A 15,646-nucleotide genomic window follows, 5' to 3' on the forward strand; every position below is an offset into this window, starting at 1 on the left:
TTACATGCACTAAAACTAAAATATAACAAAATTACTGAAGAATATAAGAAATTGTCAACTTTACAACATTCAGCAAAAGCTCTTTTGCTGGTAACTATGGTAACATTCTGTTTCGAAGAAATGGAAGCTTTAAGTTCTAAAATACTTTGATCTTCTAGGTTCTAAAATGCTTTGATCTTCTAGGTTCTAAAATGCTTTGATCTTTGAAGTTCTAAAATGCTTTGTTCTTCACATTGATCTTCATTGTCAGAACATTTCACAAACTCCTTGGACTCAGTGACTTTACTTATTCTACCCCTGACAACAGCAATAATTTTGATCTAATGATAGAAGTGCATCAGTTCAACGTAAAGAGTCTGGAACAAACATGCTTTGAAGTCCTTAAGGATAATATCTGCCCAGAAAACTGCATCGGGCTGTGGCAGTTTGCAAAGACCTATTATATTCCCATTTTGTTTCAACTGAAGAATGAGGCCTTTCACTTTATCTGTGAAAATTTTGAGGAGGTTTCACTCTGTGAAGAGTTTTTGCAGCTTGAGGTGCAGGAGCTGGCTGATATCCTGGGTCAGGATGACCTTACTGTGACCCAGGAGAGCAAAGTATATCAAAGTGTTTTAAGGTGGATAAACCACATGCCTGAGGAACGACAGGAGCCATTTCTACTCTGTTACCAATGGTACGACTGGGGCTGATGGACAAAAGTTACATCACAGACAATGTGCTTAACAATGATGTGGTAAAAACAAACCCTGAGTCCCACCTCTTGGTCTCTGATACCCTTAAAGTCATGTCTCAACCTTTGTTACTCTGCTCTGAGTCTGGGATCAACAACACATTGTTTTGCCGTCGCTTGTCAAATGCCGTCTTACTGGTGGTTGGATTATTTTCTAAGACCATAGATGCCTTTGACTACAGAACTAACAGCTGGATCACAGTTCACACTCATCCTAGTCTGGAGGATACCATGACTCACTTATTCCTCTACAACACTGTTTTCCTTGGTAGATGCTTCTACATTGTGGGTAGTGTTATAGGATGGACCGACCCCTTTAACAGAGTGTGGAGGTTTAACCTAGTCACACACACTTGGCAGGAGATGTCACCAATGCAGGAGTCACGGCGCTGTGTGAGTGTTACCGTGCTAAAGGGATGCATCTACGCTATGGGAGGCATCAGGAATCTTACCTCACAAAGAACTGCTGAACGCTACCAGCCTGACATCAACCAGTGGACGTTCATTGCACCAATGAATGAAGAGAGGAGGAATGCCAGCTGCACCACACTGAATAACAAGATTTACATATGTGGAGGACAGAGTAATAGAGCACTGAATACTGCTGAGTATTACAACCCAGACACCAACCAGTGGACACTGATCACTCCTATGGGAACACCTCGGTGTGGACTTGGAGTCGTTGCATATATGGGCCACATTTTTGCAGTTGGAGGAAGCGATGGGTCCAGACATCTGAGGTCTGCTGAGGCTTATGACCCAGTGACCAACACCTGGTACGATGTCCCTGAAATGGTCCACACACACAGTTACTTTGACATTGCAGTGATGAACAAGCGGATCTTTGTTGTCTCTTGTCACACAAGAAACAGAATTGGTTGGTGCGGCGCGTTAGTGCACCGCCCCTTTGAGAGTTACGTGCGTACGTTTTACATGCCTGCACAGATACAGATACACCACAAAAACTAATATAAAGTGCATGGAAATTTTTACTCACCATAATGCCAAATCAATGGGAGCCCTGCGCTTGTTTTTCTACACAGAGACGGTCCCATCTGGGAGTGATGGGAGACAATGACACCCGAAGTGTGTTGCTTATATCCAGTCTACTCCGTTGTTTTGTTTCGGTTGCTGTCACTGCAGAAAACCCCGCTTCACACAGATAGGATGTCGGAAATGCCAACAGGGTTTTCAGTGCGGTGGTGGCGATATCAGGGTATTCTGCCATGACTTTAATCCAGAACACCGGCAGAGTTGTTGTCTCGAACATAATTTTAAAGCCGCCGTCATTTGCGATCTCCAGCAGTTGATCATCTTCTTGCACAGATATGCTAGATTCACCTGGTTTGTTGACAAATGGGTTGCGGATCCATTCCTTGCTACTTCGTGGGTCCTTTGTGGTTGGGAAGTAGCGCTCGAACTCCTTTAAAAGCAAAGACAGGTGATCGTGCACCAGCTGGGAGAATGAAGGCTCAGGCTCAGTCTCACCCAAAATCCCCGATAATGTTTGAAACATGTCCAATACGCCTCTGTTCACTCGCCGTCCCCACAAATCCAATTTGGCTTGAAATGCAGCTACTTTATCTGCCAACTTGAAGACAGTTGTCATTTTTCCTTGAAGTGACAGATTGAGTTCATTGAGCAGGTTGAATATATCGCACAGGTAAGCCAGTTTTGCGACCCATTCCTCGTCACTGAAATGTGCTGCTAGCGGTGACTTCTTTTCTGAGAGAAATCTTTGCAGCGGCTCTCGTAATTCAAAAACTCTGGCCAGCGATTTCCCTCTGGATAACCATCTAATTTCTGTGTATAAGAGAAGGCATCTGTGCTCTGCGTCCATCTCCTCACAAAGCTGCTCAAACAGGCGCGAGTTAAGGGCATGTGCTTTGACATGGTTAATAACTTTAACGACGTCAGTCAATACGCTGTTCAATTCCGGTGGCATTTTTCGGCTTGCCAGCATTTCCCTGTGAATGATACAATGCGTAGATTCACACTCAGGTGCAACCTCCTTAATCCGAGCATTTAAACCAGACAGCCGTCCGGTCATGGCAGCAGCTCCGTCTGTGCATATGCCGATACAAAAGGACCATTTCATTTTTCCTGATATATAACCATCCAGCGACTTGAACAGTTCTGCGGCTGTGGTGTTGGTTGGCAACGATAGTGCACATAACATGTCCTCATGCACATCCTCCTGATAAAGATATCGCACATAAACAAGTAGTATTGCCTTGTTGTCAACATCTGTAGATTCATCAACCTGGAGGGCGTACCACGGTGATGTATTAATCCTCTCCAACAATTGTGTCTCAATGTCTTCGGCTATTTCCTCAATGCGCCGAGTCACGGTACTAGCCGACAGAGGCACCTGTGCTATCTTTTTAACAGCGGCCTCCCCTAGAAGTTCACGGCAAATGTCTTTAGTGGAGGGCAAGATCAATTCTTCACCAATAGTGAATGGCTTTTTAGCCTTAGCAATACGGTTAGCCACTAAGTATGACGCTCTAAGTGCATTCGCATTTACTGATGTGGTGGCCCTCAGTAATTTCTTCTGTCCTTCGTGTTCCTGTTTTTTTCTTTCAAAATACTCCAGGGGCTTGTCTTTTAATCCAGGGTGCCTGGTCTCCAAGTGGCGAAGCAGTTTTGAAGGCTTCATTGCCTCATTAGCAAGCCGGTCGCCGCATATTATGCAGAGCGGGCTTGGAATATGGGAATCACCTGCTGCGATAAACCCATATTTTAAGTAGGTCTCCTGGTATTGTCTGGTAAAAGTTTTCTTTTTCTTTGAACTCGTAGGCTCTTCTTCTGTCTCTTCACTAGGCCTTTTCCCTTTCGCAAAAAAAATATCCAAAGACGTCTGTTTCTTCCTCATTTTGCTAGCTTGTGGGTTAAAATTTGGCGCACAAGTGACCGGGATGCAAACAAGCTAATCCGGTCATTTTTCAAAATAAAAGTTTTTTCAAAATAAAAGATTGTTCATACTCTGATAATAAATAAAACGGAAATGATTAATTATTTCTTGTGCGGCCCGTTACCAATTGATCCACGGACCGGTACCGGTCCGCGGCCCGGGGGTTGGGGACCACTGATATAGCAGACTTGATTAACGTTTAGAATAATGCACTATAATACAATATAATACCTACAGGTATTGTGCAATTGTTTCAAGGGAACAATAACAACAATGGTGCAAAATCCAAAATCCAAAAGCGATGCAGAACACTGCAATCAACCCCTCCAGCTTTGGTGGTGGAGTTGGTGAGGGGAACAATGATGGGAGTGAACTGAAGAGGGCGATGGGGAAATCCACTATGGAACCAAAATGGCCTTTTATGGAATAGTTTGAACATGGCTGTCATAACAATGAATTTGGTATATTGAACAGTAACTTACCTCCACACAGATCCAAGGTAAAAGGAGGTTTCAGGACCTTCTTCCACACTCCATAGAACTGCACCTTAGCACAAAAGTCTGCCCATCTTCCCTTCATTTCCTCCATGTATTTGCGGTTGGTGCCACCAATGATGCGATGCAGCTCATCCATTGCCTTGGACACAATTCTGTTCAGTTATTACCACTGAGCAGGCTTGATACAGGGCAGACTGCACAGACAGAAACACACAGTACCAAGGACGGAAGTCAAAAAGCTGACATTTCCAGTGTCTTTGAAGCAGGGATATGCATCAAAGAGTTTCATAGTTCAGTCTTCTTCCTTTGTAATATCTGCATCAATGAAAGCCCGTCTAGCCTTGGACTCAAGGTCCAAAATTTGGGCAAAATCACCTTGGTTGGGTTTTGTGTTGGGATTCTTGTACATTTTGCTCAATGTTTTGTAGTGACTCACCTGCATACTCAGACTATAAAATAAGACAGTGAGGCAAAGACGTTTCCATGGAAACACTATTACACTAGCATCTGAGAAGAGAAATCATAGTTAGTGGCATGTGTATGAATAAAATATAATGCACAATTATATTAGAAAGTCATTACTTACTTCCCCCACTAGGTTTGACAAAACCAGAAAACAGTTATCATAAAGAGTGTAAGGTACACCTATCAGAGGTCAAACTTCACTTCACCTAAAGTCTAAAAAACATTAACAGTTTGAGTAGAACAGTGTTTTCTTAATGGACTTTCAGATTTTTTTTAGGAATGGTCAATTACCTATTTCATTTGATCATCTCAATGTTTTACTTATTGTTAGGAAATTCTAAAAATGTGTTTGATATTGATCATGTGGAAAATGACTGTGTCAGCTGATTTAAGTGGAGACGCTTTTCCTGGGGAAAATAATGAAATCATTTGTAAACACATAAGCAAAATAACAGGAAAACACAGGTCATTATCCAATATTGTGTACATTACAATGTACTCTGGCACATGAGACAGAGGCAAATATAGTCTCAGTACAGGTTTAAACTTTTTTAAATGTACACAAATCAGAACTATGACAGAATTGTTCCCACTTTTAGCACAAACCTCCATTTAAACTGTCCTCACTGAGGTCATCATTGCTCTCAATAATTATGGTTGAACTGCTTGTGTCACCACTTCTGTCACCATCAGTGTCATTGTCTGTGTTGATTGAGCAAAAGAAACTCTTCTTTAACACCCATCGTTGTGGCGTGGAGCCCTGCCTCTTCCTCAGGGACCTCATATTTTGGAGTCACTTGTACATTTTGGTGTAGATGGTCAACTATGGTGAAATATTACTAATAATAATAACAGTATTAAGTGTTTTTTCTTGTTGCTGTCCCACTCAAAGTTTAGGTTATTAAAAGAAAAAAAGTTCGGCACTTGTTCCACGGCACTTAAGCAAGGCATTTTTTGCATACAGGGACAGACAACATCCAGCTAACAGTGTGCAACATTACTGTGATCAAAGCTACCAATACAGACGCTAACTTTGCTTAATAATCACCAAATATGAATGAAAAACATGACTTAACCTCCAACACTGACAGTACGGTGTTGTCAAAATCTTCCATGCTGACAGAGTTCTCCTGCTCGCTGAAGCCTTAACACGTAGTACCTGGTAAAGACCCACAGAGTGAGCTAGCTAGCTCAAGTTCACATTGGCTAACGTTAGCTAGCTTGTTTAGCAGCCCCTGTGGAGAACATGTGACAAAATACATTTATTTGTTAATATTTCATATCAACCAACTGTCCATCATTTATCTGGGGACATGTCTCATGTTGTAGGTGTTTATCACAGATGTTGATGATGACAGAGGCAGGGGGCTCCCACTTAAAACACTGTGGCCCAAGGCAGTGCTACCTTTACCTCAGTCACAGTGGGTGATATGGGGAAAAAAATCATATCACCATTTATTTTTGTAAAAACACGATCAAAATACAATTTTTTTCATTAAAATCATTTAAACTATTTTAAAGTTATTTACCAATAAAACGAACCAATTCACCTCCTTAAAATCATCACCCTAAATGGAAAAAAGGAATAAAAGATCATTTAAGACAAGGTCATTTTCAAATATTTTTTTTAAATTGTATGTAAGCAATTTATCAAACTGGTTCCAAGTACAATGAACATCAAACAAAAGATCTGACATGTTCTTATAGTCACACAGTCTTTTAACTATAGTGTTGTTTGCATGGGTTTTTTTCGGGTACTCCGGCTTCCTCCCACAATCCAAAAACATGACTATAAGATTGAATGGAGTCTCTAAATTGCCCATAGTAGTGAATGAGAGTGAGTGGTTGTCTGTCTGTGTTGCCCTGTGATGGACTGGCACCCTGTCCAGGGTGTACCCCCACCCAGCGCCCAATGATAGCCAGAGATTGGCACCGGCAGACCCCCGCGACCCTGTAAAACAGGAATAAGTGGGTCTGAAAATGAATGAACTATCGTGTAGCATTAGCATTAGCATCACTTGCTACATACCAAGGCATCATATCAGTCTAGTGATTTCTATTTGTTATTGAGGTAACACACTCATATTAATAAAATCCTACTTTAAGCAGTGTTTGAACACCTCATTTTACACAGTTTAGACCAGGGGTCCCCAATCCTGGTCCTCAAGGGCCACTATCCAGCATGTTTTAGATGTTTCCCTCTTCCAACACACCTGATACAAATGATTAACTCATCATCAAGCTCTGCAGAAGCCTGATAACAATCCTGTTCATTTCAATCAGGTGTGTTGGAAGAGGGAAACATCTAAAACATGTTGGATAGTGGCCCTTGAGGACCAGGATTGGGGACCCCTGGTTTAGACAATCATATCCTTTACAAGATAAAACATTACTGCTTTGGTTACATTAGGCCTGTGTGATATGGACCAATATTCATATTTCTATATTTTTCTCAAAATGGCAATATGTGATATAAACCATTTATTTATGTTACGATTTGTTAGTTTTTATTCAAACTTCATTGACCACAGACCACAGTTCAAGTAGTTTTCAACCAATATTTTAATCTTTAGATCGATTCAAGTTCAGAGTGATGCAAACGTCCAGATACACAATGGGTGGGGCTTAAGGAGGGGGCGTAGTCTCACTGCCAGGGGGCAGAGAAACGCTCACTAGGCCACCACCCCACAAACAGAGCCAAGGCTGGGTTTGTTGGTTCCACCCCCTTGGGATGAGGGGCCTCTGACTCCGCCCCCTCTGGGTGCTCCAGGGCGAGGACGAGCATCCCCGCACTCAACTTCACGTGGCGAACACGTCATTTTCTTCTGGACATTCAGACGCACGTCTTCAAACAACTCAATAGGTCTGCTGCTGAGGATCTTCTGGACCGGCTCAGAATCGTTAAACACCACGAAACCAAAGTTTGGATGTTTTTCTCTGCAGATGATCTTGAAATCTAACACTGAGCCGAACTGTTCAAAGAACTCCATCAGTTCAGGCTTTTCCACGTCGTGAGGAATATTTCCTACGAACAGCTGATGAGCGTCAGGATAACGAACCATCCTTCGACCCTCAGACTCTCTGCCCTCAACTTCACGCGGCGAACGCGTCTTTTTCTCCTGGACATTCAGACGCACGTTGTCAAACAACTCAATAGGTCTGCTGCTGAGGATCTTCTGGACCGGCTCAGAATTGTTAAACACCACGAAACCAAAGTTTGGATGTTTTCCTCTGCTAATGATCTTGAAATCGAGGACTGAGCCGAACTGTTCAAAGAACTCCACCAGTTCGGTCTTTTCCACGTCGTGAGGAATATTTCCTACGAACAGCTGATGAGCGTCAGGATAACGAACAATCCTTCGACCCTTAGGTCTCTGAGGTCTCTGTGTGGAGCTCTGAGACTCACACTTTACCTGCACTCTGGGCTGTGTTGTGGGCAGGACTTTAACCTTGTGGGGGGGGATTCTTGACACTGGGACGGCTCCACAGGGTGGGAGGTACTGACTGGTAACGTACGCCCAGGAGAACGACCTGTTATTCTCAGGGGCGGGCTCCGGGAGGTCTGAGGAGCTTTTTTCTGTTATGTCCTCCAGCTCCTCCACGTCCTCCTCAGACTCTTTAGGAGGTTCAGAGTCAGAGTCCTGAAAGACCTCATCCTGGTACATGAAGACATCGTTGTGGATATAGAATTTGTCTGCGGTGGTTCCCTCCGGAGCCAGGACGAAGGTCTGCGCAAACCTCCTCATGGGCTGCATGTTGTTAGACAGCTCCCCCATCACCTGCACCACCACGCCCTCGTTCAGCATGGAGTGGGCGTCCATGTGACAAATCTCAGTGTGACAGTCCCTGAAACTCAGCTCCATCACCCGCTTCTGGATCTCCAAATTTCCGTAAACAGCCCCTGCTGGTTTGCCTTTGGAGTCCAAACCTCCGTGAACGTACGACGAGTCCTTGCCATAGAACCTGTGCAGGTTCTCGGGCTCCTTGTTCAGTACGGTGTAATACTGTCGGACAAACACTCGCCCGACCACCTGGGCACTTGGCTTCTCCATCACAATTTCTTTGATCAGCTGAAGTCAACGGGCTGTGCGTTCTTGACGATGGTCCAAGTATACGGTCCAAACAATTAGCACAGTGCCCGTAGTTCCACAGTAAGGCTTTGATGTTTACCCGTGGAACTTTTAAAACTTAGTAACCTTTTCACTGCTTTTGAGGCTTTGATGTCTACCCGTAGGACTTTTAGAACATGGCACTATCATCTTTTCAGTTACCAGGACTACCTGTCAACAGAGGTCTTCTAACTTATTCTGAGTTACCATGACTACCTGTCAACATCAGTTCTTTCCATTTTAACTCAGATTAATAATTCATATTGTGAAATATTAATTGTCTAGACCTATTAGTTTTATGAAGTGACCTCGAACTGAACAATTATTATTATTATTATTATTATTATTATTATTATTATTATTATTATTATTATTATTATTATTATTATTATTATTAATAGTATTATTACTACACTGCTATCATGTTACATGATCAATCACCTTATCAATCCATCACTATACAAGCAGCTCCAGGTCAATGGGCTCCTTTGGGTGCTTTACTACTGTAGATTTAATGCTGCAAAACCATCAGATTGAAGGGCTTCTTAAATATGAATTATAGTTCCATTGGTGTTCACAGGTGTATGATTGATACATGCTGTCTTGGTGCATTGGTTAATATTTATCATGCAGTACTGAGGGGGTGTGCACTAGTGCATGATAGATCTACTTTTCTATGGCCTTCCTTTGTAAATGAGAACCTGTCATTATCACAGCCCCCAATGACCCTACTTACCTATTCTACACATATACTGGGATTCAATGCTATTGGTTTTTTTTACAGGTCATGATTTAAAACACACAACTGCTTTAGACCATAATCAGTATATAATAAGAAAAAGTAGATATAGTGTAAATGACCTTTTTCTTTAACAATAGGGCTGGGCGATTTGGACCAAAACTCATGTCTTGATGTTTTTTTTTTTCGTAAGGACATTATACGATATATATTTCAATATTCTAAAGTCAAAGTCTGACCAGAAAGACAATTCTGGGTTAAATTTGCTGATGAAAAATTCCACACAGGCACATTTATTAACAAACAGCTGCACAATATGTGCTACTTTGGGCTTTTTTCCTCCTCTAAGGGACAGCACGTGTGAGTGAGTTCTGTAGTGTGGCTTGTTTGGAGGAAGGTCTTTGTTAGGACACATTCAGTGATCAACAACAACTCCTAAAACGAGTATTTTAATACAAAATAAGCTATAAAAATATATATGTATCTCAGCAATATGGATACATTGTAAAGAAGAACACTTTTTAATTGTACTCTATGAATAATATTAAATACTTGTTTGATGTGATTTTTACTGTGTGATTGAATAAATAAAAAGAAGTAAAAAAAATATAGATATATATGGATATAGGCAATATTGTTTTTTTCTATATCGCCAAAAAAGAAACTCAATATATGTTGAATCACGATATATTGTCCAGCTCTATGTAACAATCACATTTATTGTCATTAACAATAAAATAAGGAGGCACTTTTACTTTACAGCCATGGGTTTGACACCCCTCTGTGTAGAGTTTGCATGTTCTCCTCATGCCTGTGCAGTATTTCTCTATTGGTACTGTAGCTTCTTCACAGCTCAAAAACATGTACTGTATGAAATCCACAACACCTGTTTTTACTACATTTGACACTTTTTAAAATATTTATGGCAGGGCCGCTTTTAGACCCCAGACCATACATTTGACACTCGTGGTTTAAAGTGTAATACCATAATGCTATTTTGAATGTTGCCGTTGCACTTTAATATTTCAATAAAAGCATTCTTACAATATAAGAAAAATGTTGTTATAATAATTGTAAAGCACTTATAATGTTTGAAAAGTGCTGTTATGATGTTTGAAAAGTGTTGTGATGTTTAAGAAAAGCACTGTTTTATAATTGAAGAAAAGTACTGTTATAATATTTGAATAGCCTTCATTTTCTATTATGTACATATATGTACAGTAAGTTACACTGTTTGTTTCAAAACATATTTAAAACCAGGACCTGTTCAGATGTGAACTTTAGTAAATAAATGTTTATTCTTCTGTTTTCCAGTTGTGTGATTTGTGATAAATCTATATTATCTGGTCATATTTATCAAATGAAATAAGCATCATTTACGTATTTATGAGTAATAAAACTTGATACAATTGATTACATTTTAAGTGTCAAAAAGATTCAAATCTACATATATTTTTCATAACAGTAAATATTACAAATATATAAAAATGTACTTCATATTTTCATGTTGGTGATATTTCTGTTTATGGAACAACTTAATTAATTTTAATTCATTTGTTTGAGTAAATACAACATCAAAATGATATATAACAAACAACATTGACTTAATATCTTCATTAATTTCAAGTTAAGTACATTTTACTTGATAGTGGCATTAAGTTTAACTTAATATTACTGAAATAAAGTGTATTTTTCAGTGTGGGAGAATAGAGCCCACGTCATGTGTGGTGTGGGGGGCCAGCCAGCAACACAAGTTTCATGTCCCTTGATGAAAAAAACTGCATTTGATGTTGCTTTGGACCATAATCGTAAATGAACCATTAACTTGAACCCTTTAGTAGCTTACAGTAAAATAATTACATCAGTAAAGTGATTTTACAGCATGAAATGATTTTAATGCAAACGCTCATTGATACAATACCCCCCATACTCCAGTATCACTTTTCATTTTAAGACAATTGTACAAGAAATCTAAAATATCCACTTATCAACCACTTATTAAATACAATGATGTGACTAGAATCTGGTGGGAGGACCTTTATTAACATTGAAATGCTGTGAACATTCCTACTAGGACTGGGTGTCTCAATATATTTTCTCAAAATGTTGATAAATTATATAAATCTCAGTAATATTTCAAATGACGTATGACCAGAAAGACAATTCTGGATTAAATTTGCTGATCCAAAATGCTACACAGACACATTTATTAACAAACAACTGCACAATATGTGCTACTTTTGGCTTTTTCTCCTGTAAGAGACAGCACGTGTGAGTGAGTTCTGTAGTGTAGCTTGTTATGGGGAAGGTCTGGGTTAGAACGCACTCATTAATCCATCTAACTGACATTTACATGTGTCTGGGAAGTAAAAGCAGTAACTCCTAAAACTAGTATTTTCATACAAAATACAAAATATATCTATAAATGCAATTTTGTAGTTTTCGCCAAAATAGAAAGTGATTTACGTGATTCTTTCCGCTGTGGTAGACGTTAAAATCTCAGTTACTAATCTAAAGGAATGTGTAACTGTGTCACATCCTGCTGCTCTTTAGGAAGATAAACCCTACATCACATTTTACAACATATTTACACCAGTTCTTTGTTGTTTCAAATCATAACGTCTTCATCCATCTCTCTTATGAGTTGTTGTCTGGTTTGTTGCCGCTGTCGGTACTAAATTAATTTAGTTTAATTTAATTTAATTTAATTTAATTTAATTTAATTTAATTTAATTTAATTTAATTTAATTTAATTTAACCTAATCTCGTGAGAAAGGCCATCCAGGCCATTTCAGGTCACAGTTCTCTTCAGAGGCAGAGGAATGTTTTTTTTACATTTAATTTTTAATTATTATTACATTAAAATATGGGGTATTTACAGGAAAGAGGGGTAAAATACTGGAGTTTCACGGCCAAAACTTGATACAAGAAAGTGGGAATAAACAAACAGGTTTGTTTATTCCCCTTTTCTTTTTCTCTTTCTCATGGCCCGGCCCACCGGCCCAATCCCCGGTGTCCCCGGATGCCAGTCCACCCCTGCCAAGATGAGACTGTTTTCTTCCATCCATAACATTAGGAATACTCTCAGGTGATTGGATGTGAAGGGATTATTGTATTTCTTCAGCCTGTACTGTTAGTCTGACAGACTTACTGTTTGTAGGCTGTTCTCATTTTACAGGTGAAAAACACATGAAAATAGTGGTGGGAAGTTGTGACTGGGTCATAGATTATTGAAGCTCATCTGTGTTTCCTGAAATAAGAGTCTCTGCAGAGTCTCCATCTTGTGGCTCACTTGGTGATGCTTTTCAGGTTGTTTTTAATGTTACTCAAAGCAGTTTTGGGATTTTTATCATCCACAGTTTGTGATCTGTGAAGATCATCAGAGATGCAAAAACCAGACGAGCTTTTTAACCCAGACACTAACGTTGAAACTCTATCATCACTCTCTATTACAGTCCTAATCAAAGCCATAGCAGAGGCTGACATGATCTCAGCCTCTACCATGTCATCGTGTCTACTTGGTTAGATACATTTAGGTCATTCAGGGAATACGCTGACTCATATGTTTTTCATTATATAGCTCCAAATAGCTGAAGCTGTGCATTTCTGCTGGTATTTACAGTGAGCTGAAGGAATGTTTCTAGTCTGTGTGTGTGTATATTAGACTGTAGTTTGCCCTGAAAGGAGCTCAGCTTTGTTAATAACTACATATTTTATTTATAACCTTGTCAACAATGAGGAAGCAAAGTGAAGTTAATCAGGAAACATGCAGGAGTTTTAATAAATAGATCAAAAGGACAAAATATACTAATTTAGTAAATATGAATGAAATAAATTTCAGTCAGGACTGCTTTAGTCAAAATAAATGATTTATTTACAATAAATGTGCATTAGGATTTGTATAGCGCCTTTGAGTGCTTTACATGGATATGCATACAATCATATATTTGGTGGTATGGGTCTGTTCTGGGACCTCCTTGTCTTTCCATGAGCTTACATGGAAAGCCGGAGGCAGGGAGAGCACTCTTCCCTGAGCCCTAGCTAAAGGCTAAAGCAAGGAGAGCGGTTTAGCAGAAACCCCCTGGAACAGATCACAGCATATGTTAATGATAAAAAAATGACACCCAGTTACTTGGATACATACTGACCAGGAGGAGTTGGGGCGGAGGTGGGTTGCGCAATGCTTGCTGAGGAGGTAAAAGGCAGCTGTCGCGGTTTAAGTCATGCTTCCTGTATGCTGTGACCAATAAGGGGCCAGTTTGTTGACTGAAGGTGTGGCTGGCTTGACGTCAGAGGCCTGCCTGAACTAACGCTATGCTCAATTAATAAATGTCCCCATCCTATGATATGTAGTCAGGTAGTGTGGTTTGTTTAATTAGAAAAAAAATTAAATTTAGTCCTGATGTCATTTTAATGCACTTTGAGAAGCTTTAGAAACTAAATTAGATGTTAAAAAAAAAAAAGAAAAAAAAAAGAAACCTGTATTGTGTACTGTAGAACTAACACATTGTTTTTATGTGAGGAAACCTGCACCTCAGTGTCTGTCTTGAGATATTGGAGATACTTTTTCAAAATTAATTGATAAATAAAGACACATTACTGTTTGTCTTTCAGAGTACAGTCTGTGCAGAAACTGTAGTTTAACGTATATGACTCGTAGGAAGCATTAAAATGATAATGAATCTTATCAGTGATGAACAAAATCTGCCTCCTGCAGCAGTCGAGAGTTTAGATCCTTTCTCTGTCGCACTCGTTTCCTCTTTCTTTGCACTTTGAATAAATAATGTGAATTTATTTAGGATAGATTCTCTTTTCTGTTTGTCTATTGAAGAATCACTGAACAATTGGTAACAATTTCAGAATTTTTGGAGACCAAAGTGCATGTGATAATTATTGAAATGTGGTGAAACGACCCTTGTGTTAACAATGACCTTCCTTCAGTGAAGGCCTTTTCTGGTAAAAACACTGACCACATCACAATTTCTGATGCATCCACTACGCTTTTAGAAATCCAACATAAAAGTATTTGGGGAGGTGATAAAGAATGTGTTAATCTGTGTGTTCATTTATTATTGACAAATATGAATCAATATTTACATTTCCAAAGATCAATAATGACATTCTGTGAAGCTCATTAACATTACAACAAAGCTGAGAATGTGAGTACAGTATAATTTAAATGTTTGGGGTCTAAAACTTCAAACTTGTGAAATATTAAATTTGCACAGTTTATTTATGATAAACTAATGTCAAATGTTTCAATTTTCTAAATAAATGTTGCTGGTCTCTCTTTAAAACAGATGAACATGATGTGTTAGAGCAGATATGAACAACTTTCATTAGAAATAAGGGTAAAAAAAGAAAAATCTATTTAGTTTATTTAGTTACTATCATGCTTAAAATGTAAATAATGTATATAAAATAATTGCTCCACTATTTTTGAATCTGTCAAACACCTTTAATGGTTGGTTTTCTTTAAGTCTATGACAAAGTTGTTTATGATGTATATGCAAACACTCATCTCACGTCATATATTTAAATCCAGCTTCAGGTCGTCCAGTTTGTTTTCCAGGGAAAAGACATTAGAACACAGGATGGAAGGAAGCGGCGTTTTTTGAGGATTAGCTTTTAGCTTGGTTGCTAGCCCCGCTCGCTATCCCTGCTCCTGCTTCTGATCACACCGCTTATGTCTCCTCTGCTGGCGGACACCGCTGGTACGAGACTCCACTGCTTCACAGGCTGCTGGTTGTAGCTGGCTCCGTAGGAGGTCCAGATCTTCACATCTACCGGACTATAACTCTTTGTTTTGCCTAAATCTAAGATTTCCTGGTGGTCGTATTGTATTTTATAGTAACTACGCTGCAGGTTCACTGAGAAATGATTAGAGGTGACTGAGTTATCTGCTGATATATATCTGTTGCTAACGCGAGCCTCTACAGACGCAGCCTGTAGAGATTTTATAGGATACATGGGGTGAAGCTGCCCCGTGTAGTTAGTACCACCTAACTCTACAAACTTCTAGAAGATTGAAGGTCTTCTGCTGTGTGTGGGCTTGGTGAAATCCAGGTAGTTGATGATATATGCCTGAGACGGCGTTGTTCAGGGACGACTTCTTCTTCCTGTGTTTTATGGCAGGTGACACTCTCAGGGATGGCTCTGCTGTAAATAGACTTATACTCAAAAAGGTAC

The 15,646-nt window shown here is 39.6% G+C and overlaps 1 protein-coding gene across 1 annotated transcript in view; it reads right to left on the minus strand.

The window, feature by feature from the left end:
- Positions 1–1,839: 1,839 nt before the first annotated feature.
- Positions 1,840–15,646, minus strand: part of LOC114460331 (uncharacterized) — a gene marked incomplete at its 5' end in the record, with an annotated part of 15,967 nt that continues 2,160 nt past the window's right edge. Inside the window, 5 exons of the mRNA XM_028442261.1 lie at positions 1,840–1,870; positions 1,918–2,156; positions 3,527–3,565; positions 7,303–7,719; positions 7,963–8,679. Coding sequence (XP_028298062.1) covers positions 1,840–1,870; positions 1,918–2,156; positions 3,527–3,565; positions 7,303–7,719; positions 7,963–8,679 — 1,443 coding nt within the window. The remainder of the gene's footprint in view (positions 1,871–1,917; positions 2,157–3,526; positions 3,566–7,302; positions 7,720–7,962; positions 8,680–15,646) is intronic.

Source organism: Gouania willdenowi, unplaced genomic scaffold, assembly GCF_900634775.1.
Source record: "Gouania willdenowi unplaced genomic scaffold, fGouWil2.1 scaffold_429_arrow_ctg1, whole genome shotgun sequence".
In the NCBI taxonomy this organism is placed as follows: domain Eukaryota; kingdom Metazoa; phylum Chordata; class Actinopteri; order Blenniiformes; family Gobiesocidae; genus Gouania; species Gouania willdenowi.